The 21851-nt window shown below is 39.8% G+C and overlaps 1 protein-coding gene across 2 annotated transcripts in view; it reads right to left on the bottom strand.

Moving 5' to 3' along the window:
- plpp3 (phospholipid phosphatase 3) overlaps positions 1 to 21851 on the bottom strand; it is a 47484-nt gene that overhangs the window by 22767 nt on the left and 2866 nt on the right. Inside the window, exons 2-4 of one of the 2 annotated variants that reach the window (XM_055187210.2) lie at positions 6036 to 6190; positions 3423 to 3703; positions 2854 to 2911 (exon numbers count right to left, since the gene is read on the bottom strand). In XM_055187210.2, the coding sequence (XP_055043185.1) occupies positions 2854 to 2911; positions 3423 to 3703; positions 6036 to 6190 (494 nt within the window). Of the gene's footprint in view, positions 1 to 2853; positions 2912 to 3422; positions 3704 to 5474; positions 5633 to 6035; positions 6191 to 21851 lie in introns of both variants that reach the window. The other variant, XM_055187209.2, reaches the window with a different exon arrangement.

Below are 21851 nucleotides of genomic sequence, written 5' to 3'. Positions count from 1 at the left end.
CGTTATCTCTGTATCAGTCTATCTAGGGCAATTTTTCTCTTGTTTCTCTCTTTCTCTGCCAAAGACTTATTCGGCTTTGATATCTCAGAATTGTCTTGGATTCTCATTTTTCTAAAGGTCAAAAGCAGACAGAAATAATCGCCGAAACAAACACCCTGTAACTTAACATAATATTCCACTCGCACGTTCTCGCCGAAGAAACCACTTTCTAAATACGTGATATGATTTAATAATGTGGTTTCAATGCACTTTGGCAAATGCAGGCAGCAGAGGCTTAGAGAAGCCTGGCCAGGGTTTCTGATAACATCTGAAGGAGATGACGAACAATTTGCCCTTAGCAGCTGAAAGAAAAAGCCAGGCTTTAAAATCAAGATCCTTGACACTAAATGTCTATGAGAGACACATGAGAAAGTCTGTTTGTAATACCAATAAGGTGGCCTGGAACAACTCAGAGAAATTCGCTTTTAGGGCCCTCTATCTCTAGACAGGACTTTCAGCATGAATAACGCTGTAACTAATCACACAAGTTAAAACACAGCAGGTTTTAAAGTACAAACTGATCACTTTAGTCACAAAACACTGGCCAGGGGTCTGGTTCTTAACCTTCTGTTTCCTCTGGTGAAGGAAGTGTTCGGGTCAGTTTGTTGGGCACCTGGCCCAGCTGTCAAAATCACACATTAATTTAATTGCTGTTCGAAGAACTTAAAAAAAGAACATGAATTTTAACAGGTTGGTCTGTACACTGTCAGAAAATAAATGCTCCCAAGCTGTGTACCATTTAGGTACAGATATGTATACATTTGGTACCATTATGTACCTTTGAGGTACTAATATGCACTTTTGTGTACCATTATGTACCTTTGAGGTACTAATATGCACTTTTGGGTACCATTACGCACCTTTGAGGTACTAATATGCACTTTTGGGTACCATACTGTACCTTTGAGGTACTAATATGCACTTTTGGGTACCATTACGTACCTTTGAGGTACTAATATGCACTTTTGGGTACCATTATGTACCTTTGAGGTACTAATATGCACTTTTGGGTACCATTACGTACCTTTGAGGTACTAATATGCACTTTTGGGTACCAGTATGTACCTTTGAGGTACTGATATGCACTTTTGGGTACCATTACGTACCTTTGAGGTACTAATATGCACTTTTGGGTACCATTATGTACCTTTGAGGTACTGATATGCACTTTTGGGTACCATTATGTACCTTTGAGGTACTAATATGCACTTTTGGGTACCATTACGTACCTTTAAGGTACTAATATGCACTTTTGGGTACCATTACGTACCTTTGAGGTACTAATATGCACTTTTGGGTACCATTATGTACCTTTGAGGTACTAATATGAACTCTTTAGGTGCAAATGTGTACTTTTTGATAGGGTACAGCTAGGGACCATTTAAATAAATCCTGACAGTGTAGAAAAGAACACGCCGGGGTTATTATCTATAGTATACTAAAACAAAGACCAAATCTTTGATTTAAAAGATGAAAAATTCTAAATTAAAAACAGTACACTAAAAAGAGTGGTTAAAAACTAGAATATAAACATTTGTCTGTCAATGTAGGAGATGCTAAAGGTTTCTGAAACTGGTTTAATGCTAATCTAGTATGCAACTTAACACTGCTGGTGTAATGTGACTGTGTCATTATGCAATGTTGTTTAAAAACTACACGAAAATATACACGTTTCGCCCCTACATTGTAATAGCTTTGATTCTATAGTCATGAATTTGGGTGATTCTTGTGATTCATGTGTAGGCTACATGCAGTTTAATACATTAATTAAAGAGATAGTTCACCAAAAAATAAAAAATAAAATCGATCATTATTTGGTGACCATTATGACGTGTATGAGTTTCTTTATTTTGTTGAACACAAAAGAAGATATTTTGATAAATGATGGTTACTATACAGTTGACGGTACCCACTGAGTTCCGTAGTAGGTTAAAACAAATACTATGGAAGTCAATGGGTACCGTCAACTGTGTGCTTACCATCATTTATCAAAATATTTTCTTTTGTGTTTAACAAAATATTTTCTTTTGTGTTAAAAAAGCATAAAGAAACTCGTAACAACATGAGAATGAGCACATAATGACCAAATTTTCATCTTTGGGTGAACTATCCCATTAATACAAGCAAATACACTTAATTTTAAAATAAAAACAATTTTGCAAAAGTGCAATCACATTCACACACAAATACATACACTCTTCATCTCTTACACTCAGTCATCACAATCATCCATCATTCATCTTTGCCTTTTCTCAAAAACTCTTTTAGAACACTGAGAATGAACATCTGGCCCTATCCATTAGCCAAGCTACTTTACTTCCAGCCTCCTGAGAAAGTGTGAGGTGGGCGCCCTGGAGATGTTGATGATTGAGATTCAGGAAGAAGGGATTAGAAAGAAAAGAAGAGAGGAGAGGGAGGAGTCAAGGGCCTTGTGCTTGAAAAGGAGAAAGTTTGAAGCCTTTCAAAGAGGCTTTACATACAGTGAAACTCCAGGACGCTATGCAAAATCTGTGTCTGTAATGGAGATTCTGTATGATTAATGCAAGAAGAGTGAAACCCTTTCAAAAGAGATGAAAAATAAAGCATAAGAAGTAAGAAATGAGGGAAAAGGAAGTCTATACAGCTGCACAAATAAAAACAGATCGAGTGTGTCCATCCGGGAGATGCACAAGGAAAATAACAGTGCCCCACATTTGCACAAAGGAGGGTGAGGGGTGATAGTGTCCCTGTCTCCAAATTAACATAAAAAGTTAAAACTGGGCATTAACAAATCTGTGTGTGTGTGTGTGTGTGCAAAGTTGGCAATGTACTTACTGCCAGATACAGCATGGTGTACATTGAGAATGATGCATGTCCAGAAAAGAAGGATTTCCTGTAGAGGAAAATATTTTATTATTAATAAAATGAGTTGCAGTTGTAATGTCAGAGGTCTGGGTCTTAATGCAAAGTGATTTAGTTATTTAACCGAGTGCACATATAAAACAGTACTGAGGCATTCTGTCTGCAACGTTTTAGCCATGTAGGTCACTTTTGCTTGTGACTAATTCGATTTTTCACACAACTATTTGGAATTGGTGCATGCTGTGGGCAAATATTTGCTGTATAATGGATGCTTAACTATATTATTGACTGCCCCGGGCAACTGATTTTCTACATACCGGTGCTAATTTTAAAGCATTTTGTACTGGTGGTACTGGTGAAAAAGTAACATTTTTATGCCATGCAGCCACATCTGTAAAGACCGAATTCTGTGTATTTCTATATATAATTCTTTCTTTTTTAATGTGTATACATTTTAAAATTTATTTATGCACAATTTAATCCAAAACTCACTGTAAAGGTTAACAGTAAAAGGGCTTTATGGATATATAAGATCATCTCACCTGGCCTCCTGAACTTTGCTGTCATCACCACGGCACGTGTAGTTGGTAATATATCCCAAAGTGCAGTTGATGGTGGCGAAGTCAGGATTACACACACTTAAAAAGTGTGGCCTCATTCGCCCAACCGAGACCTTGGCGATGTCTGTAAACGACTGGCTGACGGCGCATCCGAAGATGAAGACACCCACTTGTCTGTAAAGGGCGGAGACATATGGGTTTCCCACGAAAGATTTGGAGCCCTGGTTCAGGTAATGGATCCTGTAGCATTCACCAATCACAATCCAGGATAGTCCATGAGCAAAACAATCATTTAGAGTTTACATTAAAACTGCCCATGTGCTCCGTTCCAAAACCTAGTGAGGTGCCTACAAAGGGCGCATTTGTAACTTTTTCAATACTGACAAACATCCATCAAAATAGTTTAGTGTAAAATTGATAATTGTACTCAATTTTGTGTGTACTTTGTATTTTGCTTACTAGAGCATTGGCATGTTAGCTTAGCGACATGCTAACATCAAACTATGTCGAAATCAATTGCGAGTCGGTTTGTAGGATGCACAGATTTGCAAGAGCATCCCAAATCACTTCTGATAAAGTAGGATGTTTTCTTGGTAGGCAGGGGAACAGATTTTGGAACAGAGCTTAAATGACAACAATATCATAATGGGATGCTGAATCAAACCACAAACATTAATGTGTCAAGTATCATCACAGGTTTCGGAGTGGTCAGGTCAGGAACATGCAGGGTGGGGTTAGAGATACATGCAAATATAGTATAAGTTACAGCACATTAATCAAAAAGCAAGGATGAATGATAGAAAGAGTGAAACAGATGAAGAGAAAGAACGACTAGAGATGACGACTGAGCATGGCCTGCCCATTCTGAATGACGTTTTAATGTTGGAACATGATAATGACGTTCCACCAAATGGAACATATGATGTTCTTGAAGGTTATATGGCTTTCATATGAGCAGTTAAGAGCATGGGGTTTTAAAGCGGAGGTCTAGACGTAAATTAGATCAGAAGGGTGTGGGGGTTATGAAGTACATTAACTATGCTTTAATCAGATATTTACTATCTTTCGCTTTCTGTTTTTCTCTCGGTTTAAACTGTTGATGAGGGTCGTTGCGGTGACGGCTCGCTTATCCCGAGCCCTAACCAAACTGAGACCGGAGACACTGCTAATTAAATGCAGTTGTGCACACACATATATATATGCATACACAGTCCTGAAGATTTGCTGATCATGGGAATATGTCTATCCCAGACAGTGAGGCAAGCATGTCTCCATATGGGATCACCATGGAGTCATGGTTTGGTGCTCTGCCAGCATTCAGGGGTACTTTCCTCATCTCCACAACTTTATTTCACAAGAGGTTTGGTCTGTCATGTTACATTTTTGCTTTAAGGCCGTGACAATTGTTGTGTTTGATCTTGTCTAACAAGTGTCCTTGGGCACATTGGTTCATTTGTAAGGATTAACCCTTTGGCAGCTGTCACAAAGGCTGTGAATGTCTTCTGATTCAACACCTTAGCAAATGTGGGGTTGTGTATGACCTCCTATGCATTAACATAAGTATAATTTTCAATTCATTAATTTTTTTATGGTAATGAGGATGTATTGGTTTATTAAAAAGTGACCTAGACATGTTTTCATGTGATTTATCAGTGGTTGAGGCGTTGCTATTTTTAAAATTTGAGAGCACAAAAACACACCAAAATAAGTAATGTATCAAAACACATGCAAACGTAAGACACCACACAAAACAAAGAGCGAAAAATAAAAGAGAGACAGAAAGAAAGTAAGTTAGCCCTGACCACGATAAACCCCTTGATGTGATTTACTTTAAGGATTTTTAATGGATAGATGAGATGGGGAGGGCTGGTTAATGGATTTAAGTGATCATGGGTGTGAGTAATTGCTATTAAGTCACTATTTATTTGATATCTTACTAATCTTTATGGTTTAATGGGAGATGAAGGGTATAAATGGCAAGTTTATAAGAATAAGTGGTATATTTAAATGTATATATATAAGAGAGTAACTTACAGATAGGATGGCAATTAGAATGCCAGCGGTTGAGAGCACAGCATCGCTTATGGTGTCCCCGTTTTTATACGGGTACTGGATGGACTGGTCGCTGCAGTAAAACCCGCGATGGTACGGCTTGATTGTGCTAGTTTCAATTATCAGGAAAGGCAGGGTAGCTACAGCAAGACACACACACACACACACACAAAATAGAGAGAGAGAGAGAGAGAGAAAAAGAGAGAGAGAGATTAGGTCGGTCACAGAAAGACACACGCAGGTAGCAGCATAGCACAGCACAGCACACGGCAGCCGAGGATTATGGGTAATACCAGGCACGGGAGGGGGGCGACATGGTTTTTGGTTTCTGAGAGAGTAAACTACTACACTTAGCTAACGTCAGCCTTCGACTGGCATAAGGCACTGTAATTTAAAAGCAGTCTCCGCTTTATCGCGGCTATAAACGTGTCGGGTATGAAATATCTCTATAAAAACTCTCTCAGAAGACGTAATTTCCCATGCGAAGGCCCCGCTCGCCTGGCCCCATGTCCCCTTACTGAGGCCCCTGTTTGGGGCACTTACGCTGGCAATGGGCAGGAGCAGGCCCACGGCTGTCAGCACAGAAGACGGCACAGTGCTGTTTTTATAGGTGTAGCGGATACTGTCGTCCGAGCAGTAGAACCCACGCTGGTATGGCTGCACTGTCGACTTATGCAACACCATCGAGGGCAGCATGACTACGCAAAAAACACACACATACCGCCAATGGGTGTCATGATACACTTACCTGAGATGGTTGGGCTGTTTTACATCAAGTTGCATATCAAGCATTATAAAGACCTTGTGAAATTACTTGACGAGAGCAAACGATTGGACGAAAATCCGTGCAGTCCAAGATGGGTCATCAATAATTTTGGACCACCACGATAGAAAACAATTACCAAAAAATACTTTAGGTTGGTTTTCACAGACTGGGTCACATTTTCTCCAAAAAAAAGATTTATATGCCTAAAAGTCAACTTTTAGAAGTATCTTTGATCTTAAAGCCAATAGGTGATTTCACAGTGTAATTGTAATTTCACAGGGTCTTTAAAAGGAAATATAAGAATTGCGCAAGGACAATTGAAAACAGTACATATGTTTGTATCATTAACCAAACTCATCAGGCAAGCTTTTGGTCTTTATCTAATCTTTTAAACAATACACCACCTCAAAGTGCTGCTACTACAAGAGCCGTGTACACAAAACCTCACACCACGCACATAATGTACTGTGTATCCAATACACATTGCCTTCAAGTAACAGTTTGCCTGTTTGGTACTTAGGTAATTTGTGGCAAGAGGTTTCCCTTTCCTTCAATCTGGGCTTGGGGCTATTGTCAGTGCAAAGTAGCTTACAGATAAAGACAATGCAGCCTAATGACATTAAGCAAAGCTTTTATGCAAACAACACTGTATGTAACATAGATAGCTTCTTTATCAAAAATAAACATTATAATGAACAATCAAACCTAAAAGGAGTCATGTTTCCTTATCATAGTCAAACTCATTTGGACCTCACAATGTTAATTTTTAAGGAATGGTGCCTTGTAATGGTGATTTTTGCTGGTCTTTAGAAATTTGCTGGTTTAAATAAGCATACGATTGACAAAGATATTAGATATTAATTGCATTATGTAAATGCAAGTAAAATGCGTTCTATGTAGAAAGTTAACCAAGGAGTTAAAAATGTGAACTTTTTGGACACTATGCCGAGTTTTCAGGTTCACTGGTGGTTTCACCAAAACATGTTCTCAATAGTTTGGTTTGTGCCTTTCTGTTTTAAGTAACTCTGATGGAGACACTTATGGTTCAAAGCAGCCATAAGTTTCCCAAAGGCTTCCCAAATCATCACCAGTTTGGTATGTGTTGTAACCACCAGCGTAATTTTGTATAAGTAAGAGGCGAGATGAGATGCCAGGCTGGGATCTCGGCCCAAAACGGACGACTCATTAAAATGTCACACCTCTTGCAAAACACACGTCAAGGGTCCAACCAATAGCAGGAATAATAAATACATATTTCTAAATCAAAGCAAACTAAACATCAGACTTAGAGTTGTGGTGGGACTTTGAATCGTTCCCCTTGAAGGATTGTAAAATGTGCGAAAAGCAAGAAAAACAAAGCTTAGCTTACGCTGACCACCCAAATTCTAGGAACGATGTTTGGAGCAAAAGAGAGAAAGGGGGCGATGGGTTTCTTGTGGTTAGAGGGAGAGAGAGAGAGAGACAACAGCAGTCTCAGTAACTGGTGCCTTTTTAACACGCATGCATACAATACGCAGAACCTTCCAAGATGTAAAATCAGACCAGCTTTGGGAATCAGCAGGTTCTGAAAAACAACATTCCTTGAACTGCTCACTTGGCATTTCTTCGGAAGCAAAAAGTGACTTATTTTGCAACCAATCTGCAACCTTTAAACAACCTTACAAAGTAAATAACACTTTAAGAACATCACAGTGTGGGTCGTGTACAAAATACTACCTGTGCTACACCTAAAAAGCTCAACTGGCACAGCATTGCGTTAGCAGTGCAAAGGTCATGGGTTTGTTCCCCAAAAATGGACTTATTTTGCAACCAATCTGCAACCTTTAAACCAGTGGTTCTCGACCCACCGCTCTGCACATTTTGGATGTCTCCCTTATTTAACACACCTGATTCAGATCATCAGCTCGTTAGGATAGATTCCATGAACTGAACTGAGTGTGTCAGATATGAGAGACATCCAAAATGTGCAGAGCAGTGGGTCCCGAGGACTGGAGTTGAGAACCACTGCTTTAAACAACCTTCCAAAGTAAATAACATTTTAAGGACATCACAGTGTGGGTGGTGGTGTACAAAATACTACCTGTGCTACACCTAAAAAAGCTCAACTGGCACAGCATTGCGTTAGCAATGCAAAGGTCATGGGTTTGATCTCCAAAAAACTGACTTATTTTGCAACCAATCTGCAACCTTTAAACAACCTTCCAAAGTAAATAACATTTTAAGAACATCACAGTGCGGGTTGTGTACAAAATACTACCTGTGCTACACCTAAAAAAGCTCAACTGGCAAAGCATTGCGTTAGCAGCGCAAAGGTCATGGGTTTGATTCCCAATAAAATGCATATTAATAAAATGTATTTCTTGTAATGCACTGTAGTCGCTTTAAATATACATAAATACATAAATGCAAAGCTAAAACATCTGTCTTTCTCTTTACTTTACCACAACTGTAATTTGTAGAACATGGTGCAAACAACTGAAAGGTCATAGGTTCGATTCCCAGGGAACACATGAACTAATAAATGTATCGTGAATGCAAAATGGCAAATGGCATTTCCAGGATTACAGACAGGCACTTTCTACACCTGCACAAATAAAGACGTAAAGCTATGTGCTGTAGGACCTTTTGGGGTTTCTCACAGGTGCTTGTTATAATCAGACTCGGTCAAACGTTAGATGAAACATTAAAGAGGCTTAGCCCAAACCCAAGTTATGAGAATGGGTGGAGGGAACCCATGAACCTGGGTTACAGCGTCTGGAAACGCACGCAGACATGGACGCACATTCCTCCCTGGCGCTGCTTGTGATCTTTTCAGACCTACTCTCACCACAAGGTCAAATATACTTAGCGGGCCTGGAAAAAGCCGAAAACCAAGTGATCAAATTTCCTCATATGCGCATGCATGTTCGTGATTAGACAGCAGATGTGCGTATTCACTTCTGTTGAGGTGTGTGCGTGTAAGTGTGTGTATGTGCCATATGTTTGAAGTGAATAGTAAACATGTCTAGAAGAGTGGGTCAAATTAAAAGCTACAATGTTTACACAATACCTAAATGCTAAAAATGTGTTGTGTTGGCATAGTTTTGCTGGTCATCACAATATAAAGTCAAAACAAGTCTGAAAAGATTGCACTTGTGTGTGTGGATTTACATATTGTGTCCATTTGTTTGTGAAAGGCAATCTGTCTGTGCCCGCTGATGTTGGCGGAGAGCCCTCATTACGCCAGCATGCCGTTGTTTTCCTGTTCATGTCATCACCATGAGAGAGTCCTGGTATGCGGGGACTCTGTCCATTAATCTATTTTGCTCTCTTCAGGCTCTTTTAATCCATTATAGCAGACATTTTCGTGCCAAAAAACACAAAGAACCTGAAGTAGAGCTTCACTTAGAACCCTCTTTTCGGTTTTGGGTGAAAACTGTAAACAGTTGGAGCAGTGGCCTAGCAGTCATCACTGAGCTTTGATGCTCATTTGGGAAATTCAGATTTGAATCTGGCATGCACTGTAACTAGATCACATTGCTCCCCTCCCTACACAAATAATATCCTGTCACCTCTATATTGCAGGGTTTCCCACAGCACTTTGCAGTTCGGGTGGCCCGCCTAAGCTGGGAAACCCTACCGCCTTAACTAGGTCGCTCAAAAAAAAATAAAAATATATATATATATATATACATTATATTATATTATATTATATTATATTTTGTTGCACAAAAGGCTGTCAAGTGCATCTCGTAGAATAGTCCGTGAGAACTGTAAGTAGACGTATGTTTTGGGCTTATTTAAGCCTTTTATTGTATTAGTCTATAGTTCTTGCAAATTTAAAGTAAGTTAGCAGGATATTATTTTGTTGTTTGAGCAACCTTCTAGCTAGGTTTCACATGCCTGTTGATTCGATATAATTGTTGAGCGCTCTTGCTCACATTATTTACATGCTACAGTAGATACACTCCTTTAAGATAATGTAATTAATAGTGGGAAATAATCAGTTTTTACAATCGTCGGTATCTATCATCAGTCGCCACACGTTTTACAACATCTGCTTAAGTTTGTGTTTATTAACCCTTTAGTTTCACTTCACGCAGCTATTTCCGTTAGGAAAAAAAAAATTATTCATTAATAATCTAGTATTAATCTTTCTGTCATAGTTTCTTAAAAATTAAGTTTTATTTGAGTGTTTTAAAATATTACAAATATTTTCATTTTCATCATGACGCGTACGCCCCGCCCATTGCCCCGCCCATCTGCCCAACCCTACCACCTTAACTAACAAATTTTCTGCGGGAAACCCTGTATTGACTTAATCACTGAAAAAAAGAATAAACATAAAATGAAAAACTGAAGTGTACGATCAGACCTGGTTTGTTGTTTCACATCTACTCTCTCTTTTTCTGTCTGCTACCCAAGAATGTTGGTTATTGGGATAAACTGTGCAGCTCAGTAAGTGAGAGATAAAGCAGAAGGAAAGAAACCAGTAGTCTGTTCTCTATACAAAGTTCATTAAACAGAAATAAATTCAGTCTGATTTACAATGAACCCATGGCCACAGCTAAAGACTCTGAGTTATGACCTGCAAACACAAAGAGAGAGTCCAAGTTAAACAGCTCTTCAATATAAGCCACGTGTAAAATCCTCTCTGTCAAACAGATCGCTGTCTTCAAAGTGTTTACTTGTACCCAAAATCATTTACTTAAATCATCATTTACTTAAATAGTTTACACTCATGTTGTAATGAACCACAAACTTTTCTGGACCACAAATTAGTTCCCTAGAAGTGACGCAATAACTGTAAATGGGGACCAGTAACAGCACTGGTCACAATTAATTTCCCGTGTATACAGAAGAGTAGAATATATTTGTCTTTCCTAAGAAGAGCGAGGCTATGAATGAGTCTTAAAATAGCATGACGGTAAATAAATGAGAGAATTTCGGTTAAACTGTGACTTAAGTGGTCAGAATCTGTCATGCGATGTGAAAAAAGCATCAGTGTCAAGTGCAGATGGCCGCTGGGTTCAGCGTACTTGAACTCTCCACTCGGCCCCTGACTTTACGCTCAATAAGAGCCTAATTAAAAAACAACAAGGGGCACAACTGAGATCTGGAGCACCACACGTGCACCGCACACATGCACACAAACATTCACAAGTGGGTGGCAGAGTTAACAGCATTGTGGGTGAAATTTTCCCATTTGCATTATCAGATTTGGGCATGCGGCCCTTTTTTGGTCTCAGAAGGGGGACGGCTAGACGCCGGTCAGTCGCTACGGGCAACCATCGAGCTGCCTCTATACAGCTGCAGACACGGATGGCGATAGACGTGAACGGAAATCTGTGCAAAGAATCAATGTTTATATAAGAAATGGGACGATTCTAATCTACTATTGATGGATGGTTATGTAAGCATGTAGCCTGAGAGAAATAAATGTGTGTTTTCATTATCACAATAATCGATCTTGCACAGGCTTGTGTGAATCAATTTGTGTTCAAACTTTAGGTTGAATCGTGACACCAGAGCCACTAGCAGTTTTACAGTTTGACTACATAAATCCCCTTTAAACACACAGTTTGAGCCAATAATAATAATAATAATAATAATAGTGTACTTGTTATAGCTATAATGCAACTTTAACCATCTGCTTTTCAAAAGACAACTATCCTAAAAGTTTGACCTTTATTTCAAAGCTTCGAGACGTCACGGCACTAAAGGAAGTTGTGGTATTAACTGTGTGATGGAGTGAAAGTAAATTGCATTGTACAACAGAAGCTCTCAGTTAAAATTAAAGACTGATCTGTCATTGTTGGGACAAAGATATCATTGAAGACGCAAGAAAGCCCTGTGAAAGGATGTACGTGGAGGAAAGGCCTTCCTGTCAAGGGCCGCAAGCTCTTTAACAATGAATGCACTGAAAGGACAACTCTAAGGTCAAAATCCCCCTTTGACTGACTAATGTATAAGCATTCACACAATAAAACACGCAAACACAGACCCTGACCATACTTGTACGGGAATATAAAATAAGCTGCTATGAACTAGAGATGACAACCCACCTATAGGTTAGCGTGACTGTGCAAGCGCAACTGAGGCTTGAGGTAAGCAAGCACCAAATATGAATACAGAAATGTGACAGAAAGGCTTTCATTTCCCCTAATCAGCAAAAACACACACGCGTGCCATGACGGATTCTGTGAAATACAAACCACAACTGTATACAACCCACTTGCCATAACAGACGTGGTCGTGCCTCTTTATATCGTGACAGCTAACGTTTGCCCGAGTTGCTCATAGCGTTTTGCAGTGGGTACCACATAAGCACCATCATGAGCTGAAAAAGTATTTTATAGTGGAAGCTTAACAGGTGGTGTTTTAAAAAGGAAAATTTGTTCACCGACACCTTAAGTTAGATAACCTTTCCTCAACTTCCTACATGAATTGATAAATCGAAGGAAATGATTTCAGACAGGGTGTACAGGAAGTGATTCATAAATGACTCCAGTACAGGCAATTCATTTCAATGGTAGATGCCAAACTGTGCCATAACTTTGTTATGCCTGACGTTTAGTAACTCTTGGCTGGAGTTGGTCACGCACCCTTTAACAATCTCAAAGTGCAACTAGAGTCGAAAAAGGACACAATCTGTGGTAAACTTGATTTATTACAAACCGACTTTGACTCTTCTTAATGGCAGCAGGCAGGACTACTCCTCCAGGTAAGAATGCCTGCATGATGACAATATGCCAAAATAGCATAAATTTAGGCGGTCGAGGATCAGGTTATGTCCTCTCAGCTCCATTGATGGCTTTATCATTGGCGATCTGCGGAGGGCTTGTGGCCAAGACCTTCACACAATGCGGAAGCCTGTGGAGGATGCCGACTGAGAGAGAACGGCCATGTAGCCCCTGTGGGAATGGCTCTGTTGAGAATGGGTGGCTCAATGCCAGCTCTCATTGGCTAAAAGACTGAAGGCCAAAACAAAAGAGAGAGCCACCCCTGCTGGGAACAAGGGGACCATTAGAAGAGAGCTTCATTAATTGCTGGGAGAAAAGTATATGGAGGAAGGGAGACGGGGACTGGAGAAAAGTGTGCGTGCCTCTTGAAATGCAATTGAGCGTCACAATAGAAAGCTTTATATTTAGAACCTTGTGTGTTTGTTATAAATCAGTTTGTGTGTTTTCAGGGAATTGAGACTTGTGATTTTTGCTTTGCTAGTGCCGTGTCCTACCTGTTAACAGTTTGCATGACAGAAAAGGGGGCAGTTAAATTTATCTCCTAACAGGAATCCCACTACAGTTATACATATGGAGCATATGCACTGTTTCAAGGTGCCCAAAGTCCCCAAAGAAACAAATCAAATTATTGAAACGGTCTTTCTTAATATGGCAATCCATTATTTTCCCTCTTTTTTTGCCAACTGGGTTTCAAATGTAAGAGGAAATGGTAAAAAAAGTCCCTAGCTGTCACTGAGGTGGTGCACTTTTAAAAAGTACACATTTGCACCAACAGTGTTCATATTAGTAACTCAGAGGTACATATTGGTACCAAAGAGTACATATTTGTACCTTAAAGTTACATATTGGTACCAAAGAGTACATATTAGTACCTCAAAGTTATATATTGGTACCAAATGTATACGTATCTGTACCTAAATGGTACATATCGGAACCTTTAAAAAGGGTACATTTTTGACCATTATTTCTGACAATGTGATATGTCCTGCAAAAATAAACCATTATAAATCATTATTATAAGCTTACAACAGCTTTATTAAAATCAGTCGAATAATCGTCCAAGCAACCCACTGCTTATTCGTTTTTAAAAATATGGTATTTTGCATACTCTTAATGTTTGAGTTGTGCTGTTTTTAAAAGGTTCGGCACTTGCTCGCTGGAATAAAGCACTGTGGGATTCCTCAGGAGGTGCATTTCATACTTGATTGACATTTCCGAAACACATACAGACCCATTCTGGCATGCAGACACATAATCTGCAAAACTCACACAGAATAAACAGTAAAACACACACACACGCGCGCACACACAGAGAGAGAGAGAAAAAAAGATTAACGTTCTCCACGACCTCTGACCTCTGAACTGTGACCTGGAATGTGTGGTCTGTGTGGCACTCTGCACGTTTTCTATCCGTTGGCCCCATTGGGCACTGACCCACATGATAAACTCAGACCCATGTTCGAACATTTACAGATTCATGTTGGAAACACACTAGTACAATACAATCCAATAAATACCAATACAGACCTACTATATAGTCACTGTTAACCAGGCCGTGTTGACAACATGCCAACTTTTTGCGCATCAAATAATTTGTTTAAAGTAAATTAAATCAAATGCTGCCACAAGGTGGGAAAACTGCAGCCAATCAGAATAGATTTGATGTGTTATATGTAACAATGTTGCCAATGATGTCACTGTGGGTGGAGCCACCAAGCACAATAAGACAAAATACGAATCAAACAGAAAACAAAATGTGTGTATCAGTACTGTATAGCAGAGGGACCACACCATCTCTCTCTCTCTCTCTCTCTCTCTCTCTCTCTCTCTCTCTGTACCTTTAGCTTTGTCTATACAAGCTGCTGAAGTCAGCATAGCTGTGCATATTGGCAATCCTACCTTTCTCAATCTCTCAATACATCAGATAGGCTCCGGGACCGGGCCCCAGCTCAAAGCATGTGCTTACACACAGCAGTTTTTACTCGTACCCTTTTACACCGCAACCGAGTGTGATACCACAGGCTCCCATATCACACACTATACATAAGTTTACATGCAATTAAATGTTAGCATCTGGATAAATCAAATAAATTACCTTAAAATGTATTATTGCTTTATTTCTGGGTAGAGCTTGTGACAAACCCTATGGAGCACTTTTATAAAATCTGAGGACACAATAATTTATATATTATGTAGAAAAGATAGCAATTTTGAACTTTGCATGTCCCAAACATGTCAAAACTGTTTACCGAACGAGAATTAATTCTGCTATGTCGGGTTTATCAAACATTGCAATGTTTAGTAAAAAATACAAACATATCGTTGCATAATGGAAATGTTGTCAAAGCTGCTCTGTTATTTTACCTTCTTGATCTCATCCCACCCACTACAAACAGCCTAGCAAATTATATATTACACCAAAAGAAGATTTAAAAGCACACTAATAAGATTTACAGTGGTTTCTGTAAAGAAAACAAGCGTTTCTGCCTTTAAATCATGCAGGGAATGGGCTTAACATGTCAAACTAAAAGTCCGGGGATTTCAATAAATCAAGCAGCAAAGAGCCGTAATGTGCCAAGTGTATCACGTTCGTCGCTGGGTCTGTTTATTTTGCCTTTAGGTGAGGAAATGTTGATCGTACTGTACAACTGCAACCCGGTCCCCGGTGTCAAAGGTCAAACTCAGTCTTTTTCTTCTCACAGTAAAGTACAATTAAACAAATGAACGATGGCTTCAGCTTCCTGCCTCTCTCACCACCTCTTTTTTCGGATTTCTTGAAGACCAATAAAACGCAATAAACCCCTGTAACTTAGAAGGAAAATCTGTTTTTTTTTTTGACAGAAGGATGTTCTTTTCTCCATCAATCTTTTTGTCTCTCCGCCCACTTTCCCTAAATGTCAATGGTTAGTCATAACCCTACATGAGAAGGAGTTTAGGGGTTAACCGGGGCCACCGCAACCAGCCCGAGAGAATCAGACGAGTCAAGCTAAAAAAAAATGCTTTTTTTCTCACCCTACCCCGGAGCCCATGAGAAACAGACTTGAGGTAACATTATAACCAAACATAGCATTTAACACTTTACCAAAGTGCTGCATTTAGATTTGTATTCGTGTGTGGTGCGTGGGACCGCATGATGTCACGGAAATGTGAATGTGTGTGTATGATAGTGTCCGTTACTGTATAGTCTGTGAACATAAGTGTGTAGATTTACACATTTCTATGGGCTGTATTTGTTATTGAGGGTGTGTACTCCTGCAACGAGACGGTTACAATAATAGCAACGTGTAAACGATCACCACATTGTTCTCATGTCCATACACTACGCACCAGGTGTGAGAAAAAGATTAACATAACAGATGTACTGTATATAATAAGTCTTTGGTACTAATATACTTTAGTACATATTTGTAAACATCTGTTATATATACCTGCATTTAGTTTGATTTACAGCCAAGGATAGGAAATAATGGGGAAAATGTGGGATGTGGAATAAGGAAAGGTTGCAAGCAGGATTTGTACTCGCAGTGCTTGCATCAGTTCCTATAGTTCAATGGTAGAGCATTGCATTAGCAGTTTAAAAGGTTGTAGATTTGATCCTAGGGAGCACAATTGCTGATATAATGTATACCTTGTAATGCAGTGTAAGCTACAAGTATGTTGAAATTTTATGCATACACGAGGGTCCATGCACAGTCATGTGGCGCAAATTTCGTCATCAACATAGTTTATACTTTGTAAGCATAGGTTGCGCATGAGCGTACAGAAGAACGTATTTTTTCGCCATGTGCATGCGTCGAACATTGTGTACACATACACACATACACTATGCTTTGCAAGGCTGTGCGTTCGACCGTGCGCGTATGTTCACCCAGCGTACACGTAAAAAAACTACTTATGACGCTTTAAAATACACTAAATTACAAAAAAATACTTTAGCTTGGTTTTCAAAGACAATAATGGTGAATTTTAATGCAAGACAGTTTAAACATACTTTAGGTCAAATCTGCATTTTTTGCAACACTTAAAGTTTTTGAGATTTAATAGTGTCTGTTTTTAAATGTCACAGTTAAGTTTAATTCATGTTCTTGAATCTGTTTAAATTTTCATGCGTCAAAGGGATCACAAATGATTATTTTGAATTGGCAATGACCTATATTTAGGCTCAATTAAATAGCGTTTCATCCAGCACATTGGAATATAAGCCTTAGTGACACAGGTCCCATTAGCATATGAATGAACACAGGGTGACCGCCCTTAAGGGACCAGCTAGGCTTACACTCAGGAATGCTGAGCACCCTGGATTTAATCCATATGACCCAGAAAAGTTAAAAGAGAGAGCGAGGGAAAAGGGTGGCCGGGGTCATCCTCGCTCCCTGGTCTTTTGGCCTTCTACGAGGTTTAACAGATGCCCACATAGGATTTTAATAAATCCCATTCCAGAAAGCCCATGCATGCTTTAAACCCAAACACAAACTCACACATTCCAGAACACCCTGGAATTATAATCAGACTGAGTATACTGAAGATGATTGTGGATTAGAAAAGCTATCGTGCTAACAGCTATAGGCGGTGACACACACAATGCCTCATTTGCCGAAACAATGGCTGACAGGATACAATACAGACCCGCGAGGGAAATAGACTGAAATTGCACAGAGAATAAACAAACAAATCATTTGTGTGTTTGCCTCGTAGAAAAGCATACAGAAACGGCAGGGATCCTTCATGCTTGCGCTATTGTTCGAAGCGCAAACTGAGAGCTGTAAACCACCAGAGATATGACTCCCAATCACAACATCCACACACTGAAGGGACCAAACAGTGTTAACATCATGATGTTTTCCTGAAAAATCCTTAGTATGAGATAAGGCTGTACCAACACACCACACATGCTGACCTCAGAAGCTATATAAGCAAGGACTTTTCATAGATGCAATAGTTTTGTCATGAAGATAATGATATGTCCTACGAACTGATCTTAGAAAATACTGAATATAGACACAGAGGGTAATATTATTGTTTAGATGTTGCCATTTCATAATGCAGGAGATTTGATAAAAATCACATTAAAGGGACACTCCACTTTTTTTAATGTGCTCATTTTCCAGCTCCCCTAGAGTTAAACAATTAATTTTTACCATTTTGAAATCCATTCAGCTGATCTCCGGGTCTGGCGGTACCACTTTTAGCATAGCCTAGCACAATCCACCGAACCTGACCAGACCATCAGCATCGCCCTCAAAAATGCTAGTTTCAATATTTTTCCCATTTAAAACCTGACTCCTCTGCAGCCACATCGTGCACCAAGACAGACGGAAAACCAAAACCCGCGAGGCCGATATGGCTAGGAACTACACTATCACTCTGGCGCAACAATCAAGGACCTTTCTGCTGTAACATGGCTGCAGGCGCGCAATGATATTACGCAGTGCCTACAAATAGTCACCTACTATTGAAAGTTACCAAGGGGACTACTTTCAGGCGCTGTGTAATATCACTGCACCTGCTGCAGCCATTTTACGACAGCAAAGTCACTGATTATTACACCAGTTTGAGAGTATAGTTCCTAGCCATATCTGCCTAGAAAATCGCAAGTTTTAATTTTTCTGTCGGTCTTAGTACACAATGTAACTACAGAAGAGCCAAGTTATAAATAGGAAAAATAAACGTTTTGGTTATTTTTGAGTGCGATGCTGGTGGTCTGGTCGGATTCAGTGGATTATGCTAAGCTATGCTGAAGAGGTGCTGCCGCCAGACCCGGAGATCGGCTGAATGGATTCTAAAACGGTGGAAGTCAGATGTTTAGCTCTAGGGGAACTGGAAATTAGCATATTTTCAAAAAAGTCCCTTTTGTCTCAACTGTTTCTTCTAAAATTGCTTAGGAGACAATTGCTAAAATACTTTAAAACTAATTTGTTGGTTTAATTAAAAAAATAAGTTACCTGGTTGCCTTAAAACTAAGTTGATTTGATTTGAAAAAATATTAGTTGACTCAAAAAAGTGTAAAGATATTGTGCACAACCAATATTGTGCACAACCAAGTAAAAATTTTTCAGTTTGTATATTTTTAAAAAGAAATCAAATTTAAACATTGAAATAATCAATAATATTTATTTTTTATTGCAGACTTGCAATTCTAAGCTCATTTTGATTGTTGATATATCTAATGGAGACATTTAATGGAGGTCTGTTTCTTAGGAGAAATATCCGACTTAAAGGTGCAGTGTGTGAATTTTAGCAGCTTCTAGTGGTGAGGTTGCGAATTACAACCAACGGCTTGGTCCACTGCTCACCCCTTGCTTTTAAAACATATAGAGAAGCTACGGTAGCCCGCATCGGACAAACATGTCATCGTCGGAGACAACTTAGTAAAAAAAAATTGTCCGTTAAGGGCTTCTGTACAAAAATGGCGGCACAAAATGGCGACTTCCATGTAAGGGGACCCTCTGTGTATGTAGATAAATAGATCTCGTTCTAAGGTAATAAACACATAACGGTTCAATATAAAAAGGTCTTTATACACCCCTGATAATATAGTTTTGTATATTATTTTGGATTTCTGTCAAGAGATCCTTCTAAAAATTACACACTGCACTTTTAATCAAAATTCATCGTTTGCTCATCATTTAATCTCATCGATGCCTATAAGAGATAATTGCAATATTTCAGTGATGTCATCTGTGATTTTTTTTCTTATGGGGATTGGGGACGATCTGGCCCATTGCGAGCTGTTCAAACAAGGAGGACCATTACAAACATCATCACAAGTCAGTTGTCAACATGTTTCTCTATATGTGTGTGGACATTTCTAAGTTAAAGTACGGCCAAACCGGCACACACCCCCACACATGCACAGTCTAAACAGCCAAATGATGGTCACCCATGCTCATGTCTGCCTGTCTAATTGCTACGTACGGCAGGCCACTTGGTCATATAAACTCTACAAGCATATAATCAAACCACATTGCATGCAACCTCAGAAACCATGCTCTCTTACATACACACTCAGACATACACAAACACCCTGACAGGTTCTTGTACAAATATTCAGACACATATACACTCACACACATGTGCACTTACACCAACACAAACACAGAGAGCGTGGGCACTGTGTTTTGACAGCGTCATTACTAGCGGTCACGTCGAGACGGTGCAGTCTGAGCCTCAGACGACTTTACTGTATACTGAGAGAGCACTCATATGGAACTCATTCCTACCAAATACCGTAACCTTTCCAGTCCCGATGCTGACTGTTAGAAAATACAGCTCCCTCCAGGTCTGAGCGACTCTTAACATCACTTTCCAAAGAGGCCATTAGCAGCTTCTGATTCAGAGGAATAACTTCTGAAATACTATGTGTTGGGTTTCTCAGAACCCAGCTTGACTTTTGGTAAGAGGTATTGTAGGTTATTGCATCATCTTCTGGGTCATAATTACGTGATGTGCTGAAATGGGAAAAAAAGGTTTTGTTGTTGTTCCCTGATGTAGCTCTTCTGTAATAAGTTGCAGATGATAGCTTTCCAGGATGGCTGTCGACAATGTGTCTCTCAAATGCAGATACTTTTTACTATGTAAAATCTTACTGTACGAAATACAGCAGCTGCCGACAAGTACAACAACAGTGGAAACATTACAAGCATCACAACAGCAGACGGTAATGTAGCATCAACACAAGAGAAATTCATCAACCTGTCTTGACTGACAGTCACGACCAGTCAGAGACTTTCCTGAACACCATGTGGCCGCTTTAGACGGTCTTCTGCAATTACACCCTCTGAATGACAGAATAAGGGAGGGTACGGGGCTCTGGGAAATAGCCTAGAAAAAAACAAGGGATTACATTTCACAGCACAGCTGGCCACACCTAGACTTAAGAGTCCGAGTGAGGTAGGAAAACAGGAGAGCAGTCTAGCGAGACTACCTTTTCCTCTTCCCTCCCTTTCCTGAGCGCGCGAGCATGCCAGATGTCACTTCAAGAGCGGAGGCCGCCCTTGGTCCGCGATGAAGAATTCGAGAAATTCTGGAAAATATTTATAGAGGTGGACCAGACCTTCTCAGCTTCATAGGCGAGGTTAATGCAGTCAGAACCAAATGAGAGAAACTCCCAAAGGGTTTTTGGCACTCCATAACTCTACCATCTACTCTCTTGGAATGCCACGGATGAAGGAGAAGTTAAAAGCGCCAGGAATCACGCGAGCCAAACCTTTTCCTTTGCTTTGATCTAGACGGCTAATATTGATGGACTAAGGGCCAGGTAACTCTCACTGAGGTTATATCTTGTAGCAAGGAGTTAATACATTCTCATTTCCATCTTAGTATGTAAACAAGAAAACCTTTTTAGGATTGATGCTTCCCAGGAGAGGTTACAGGAAGCACGCTGGCCAAATCTTTCAGGCTAGCGAACTGAACGAAATGTCATTGGCAAGATGTATGCTTTGCATCTGTGGGGTTTGAGCCATGACCTCATGAACAAGCCATCTGTATCCATCACTAACATCCAAGCAGAAAGTCTCAACTAAACATGTACATAAATGTAAAAATCGAAACTTTCCAATACTGTAATATAGCAACCACATTAAATTGTGAAGAAGTATCTCTTGTAACGCAACTCATTTATTCAATTAAACATCCGACACTCGTAACAAATAACAACTTCTCAGCCACCCACAAAGAAAAAAGAAGAGGGTGAGAGACTGGGTGGGTGAGTGTGTGTCTGTATGTAAAGTATTTCAGCTATCAGTGGCATGGGCAGGAATGCGGGTGACCCGCAACCCCAGACACCCTCGGGGGGAGTGACATAAAGGACCCCGCCTCCTTTGCGTTACTATAACTACTGTATGCTAATGAGGCGGCTGCAGCCTCTCTGCT

Source organism: Misgurnus anguillicaudatus, chromosome 18 (assembly GCF_027580225.2).
Source record: "Misgurnus anguillicaudatus chromosome 18, ASM2758022v2, whole genome shotgun sequence".
Lineage (NCBI taxonomy): Eukaryota > Metazoa > Chordata > Actinopteri > Cypriniformes > Cobitidae > Misgurnus > Misgurnus anguillicaudatus.
This window is presented reverse-complemented; position numbering and strand designations above follow the sequence as displayed.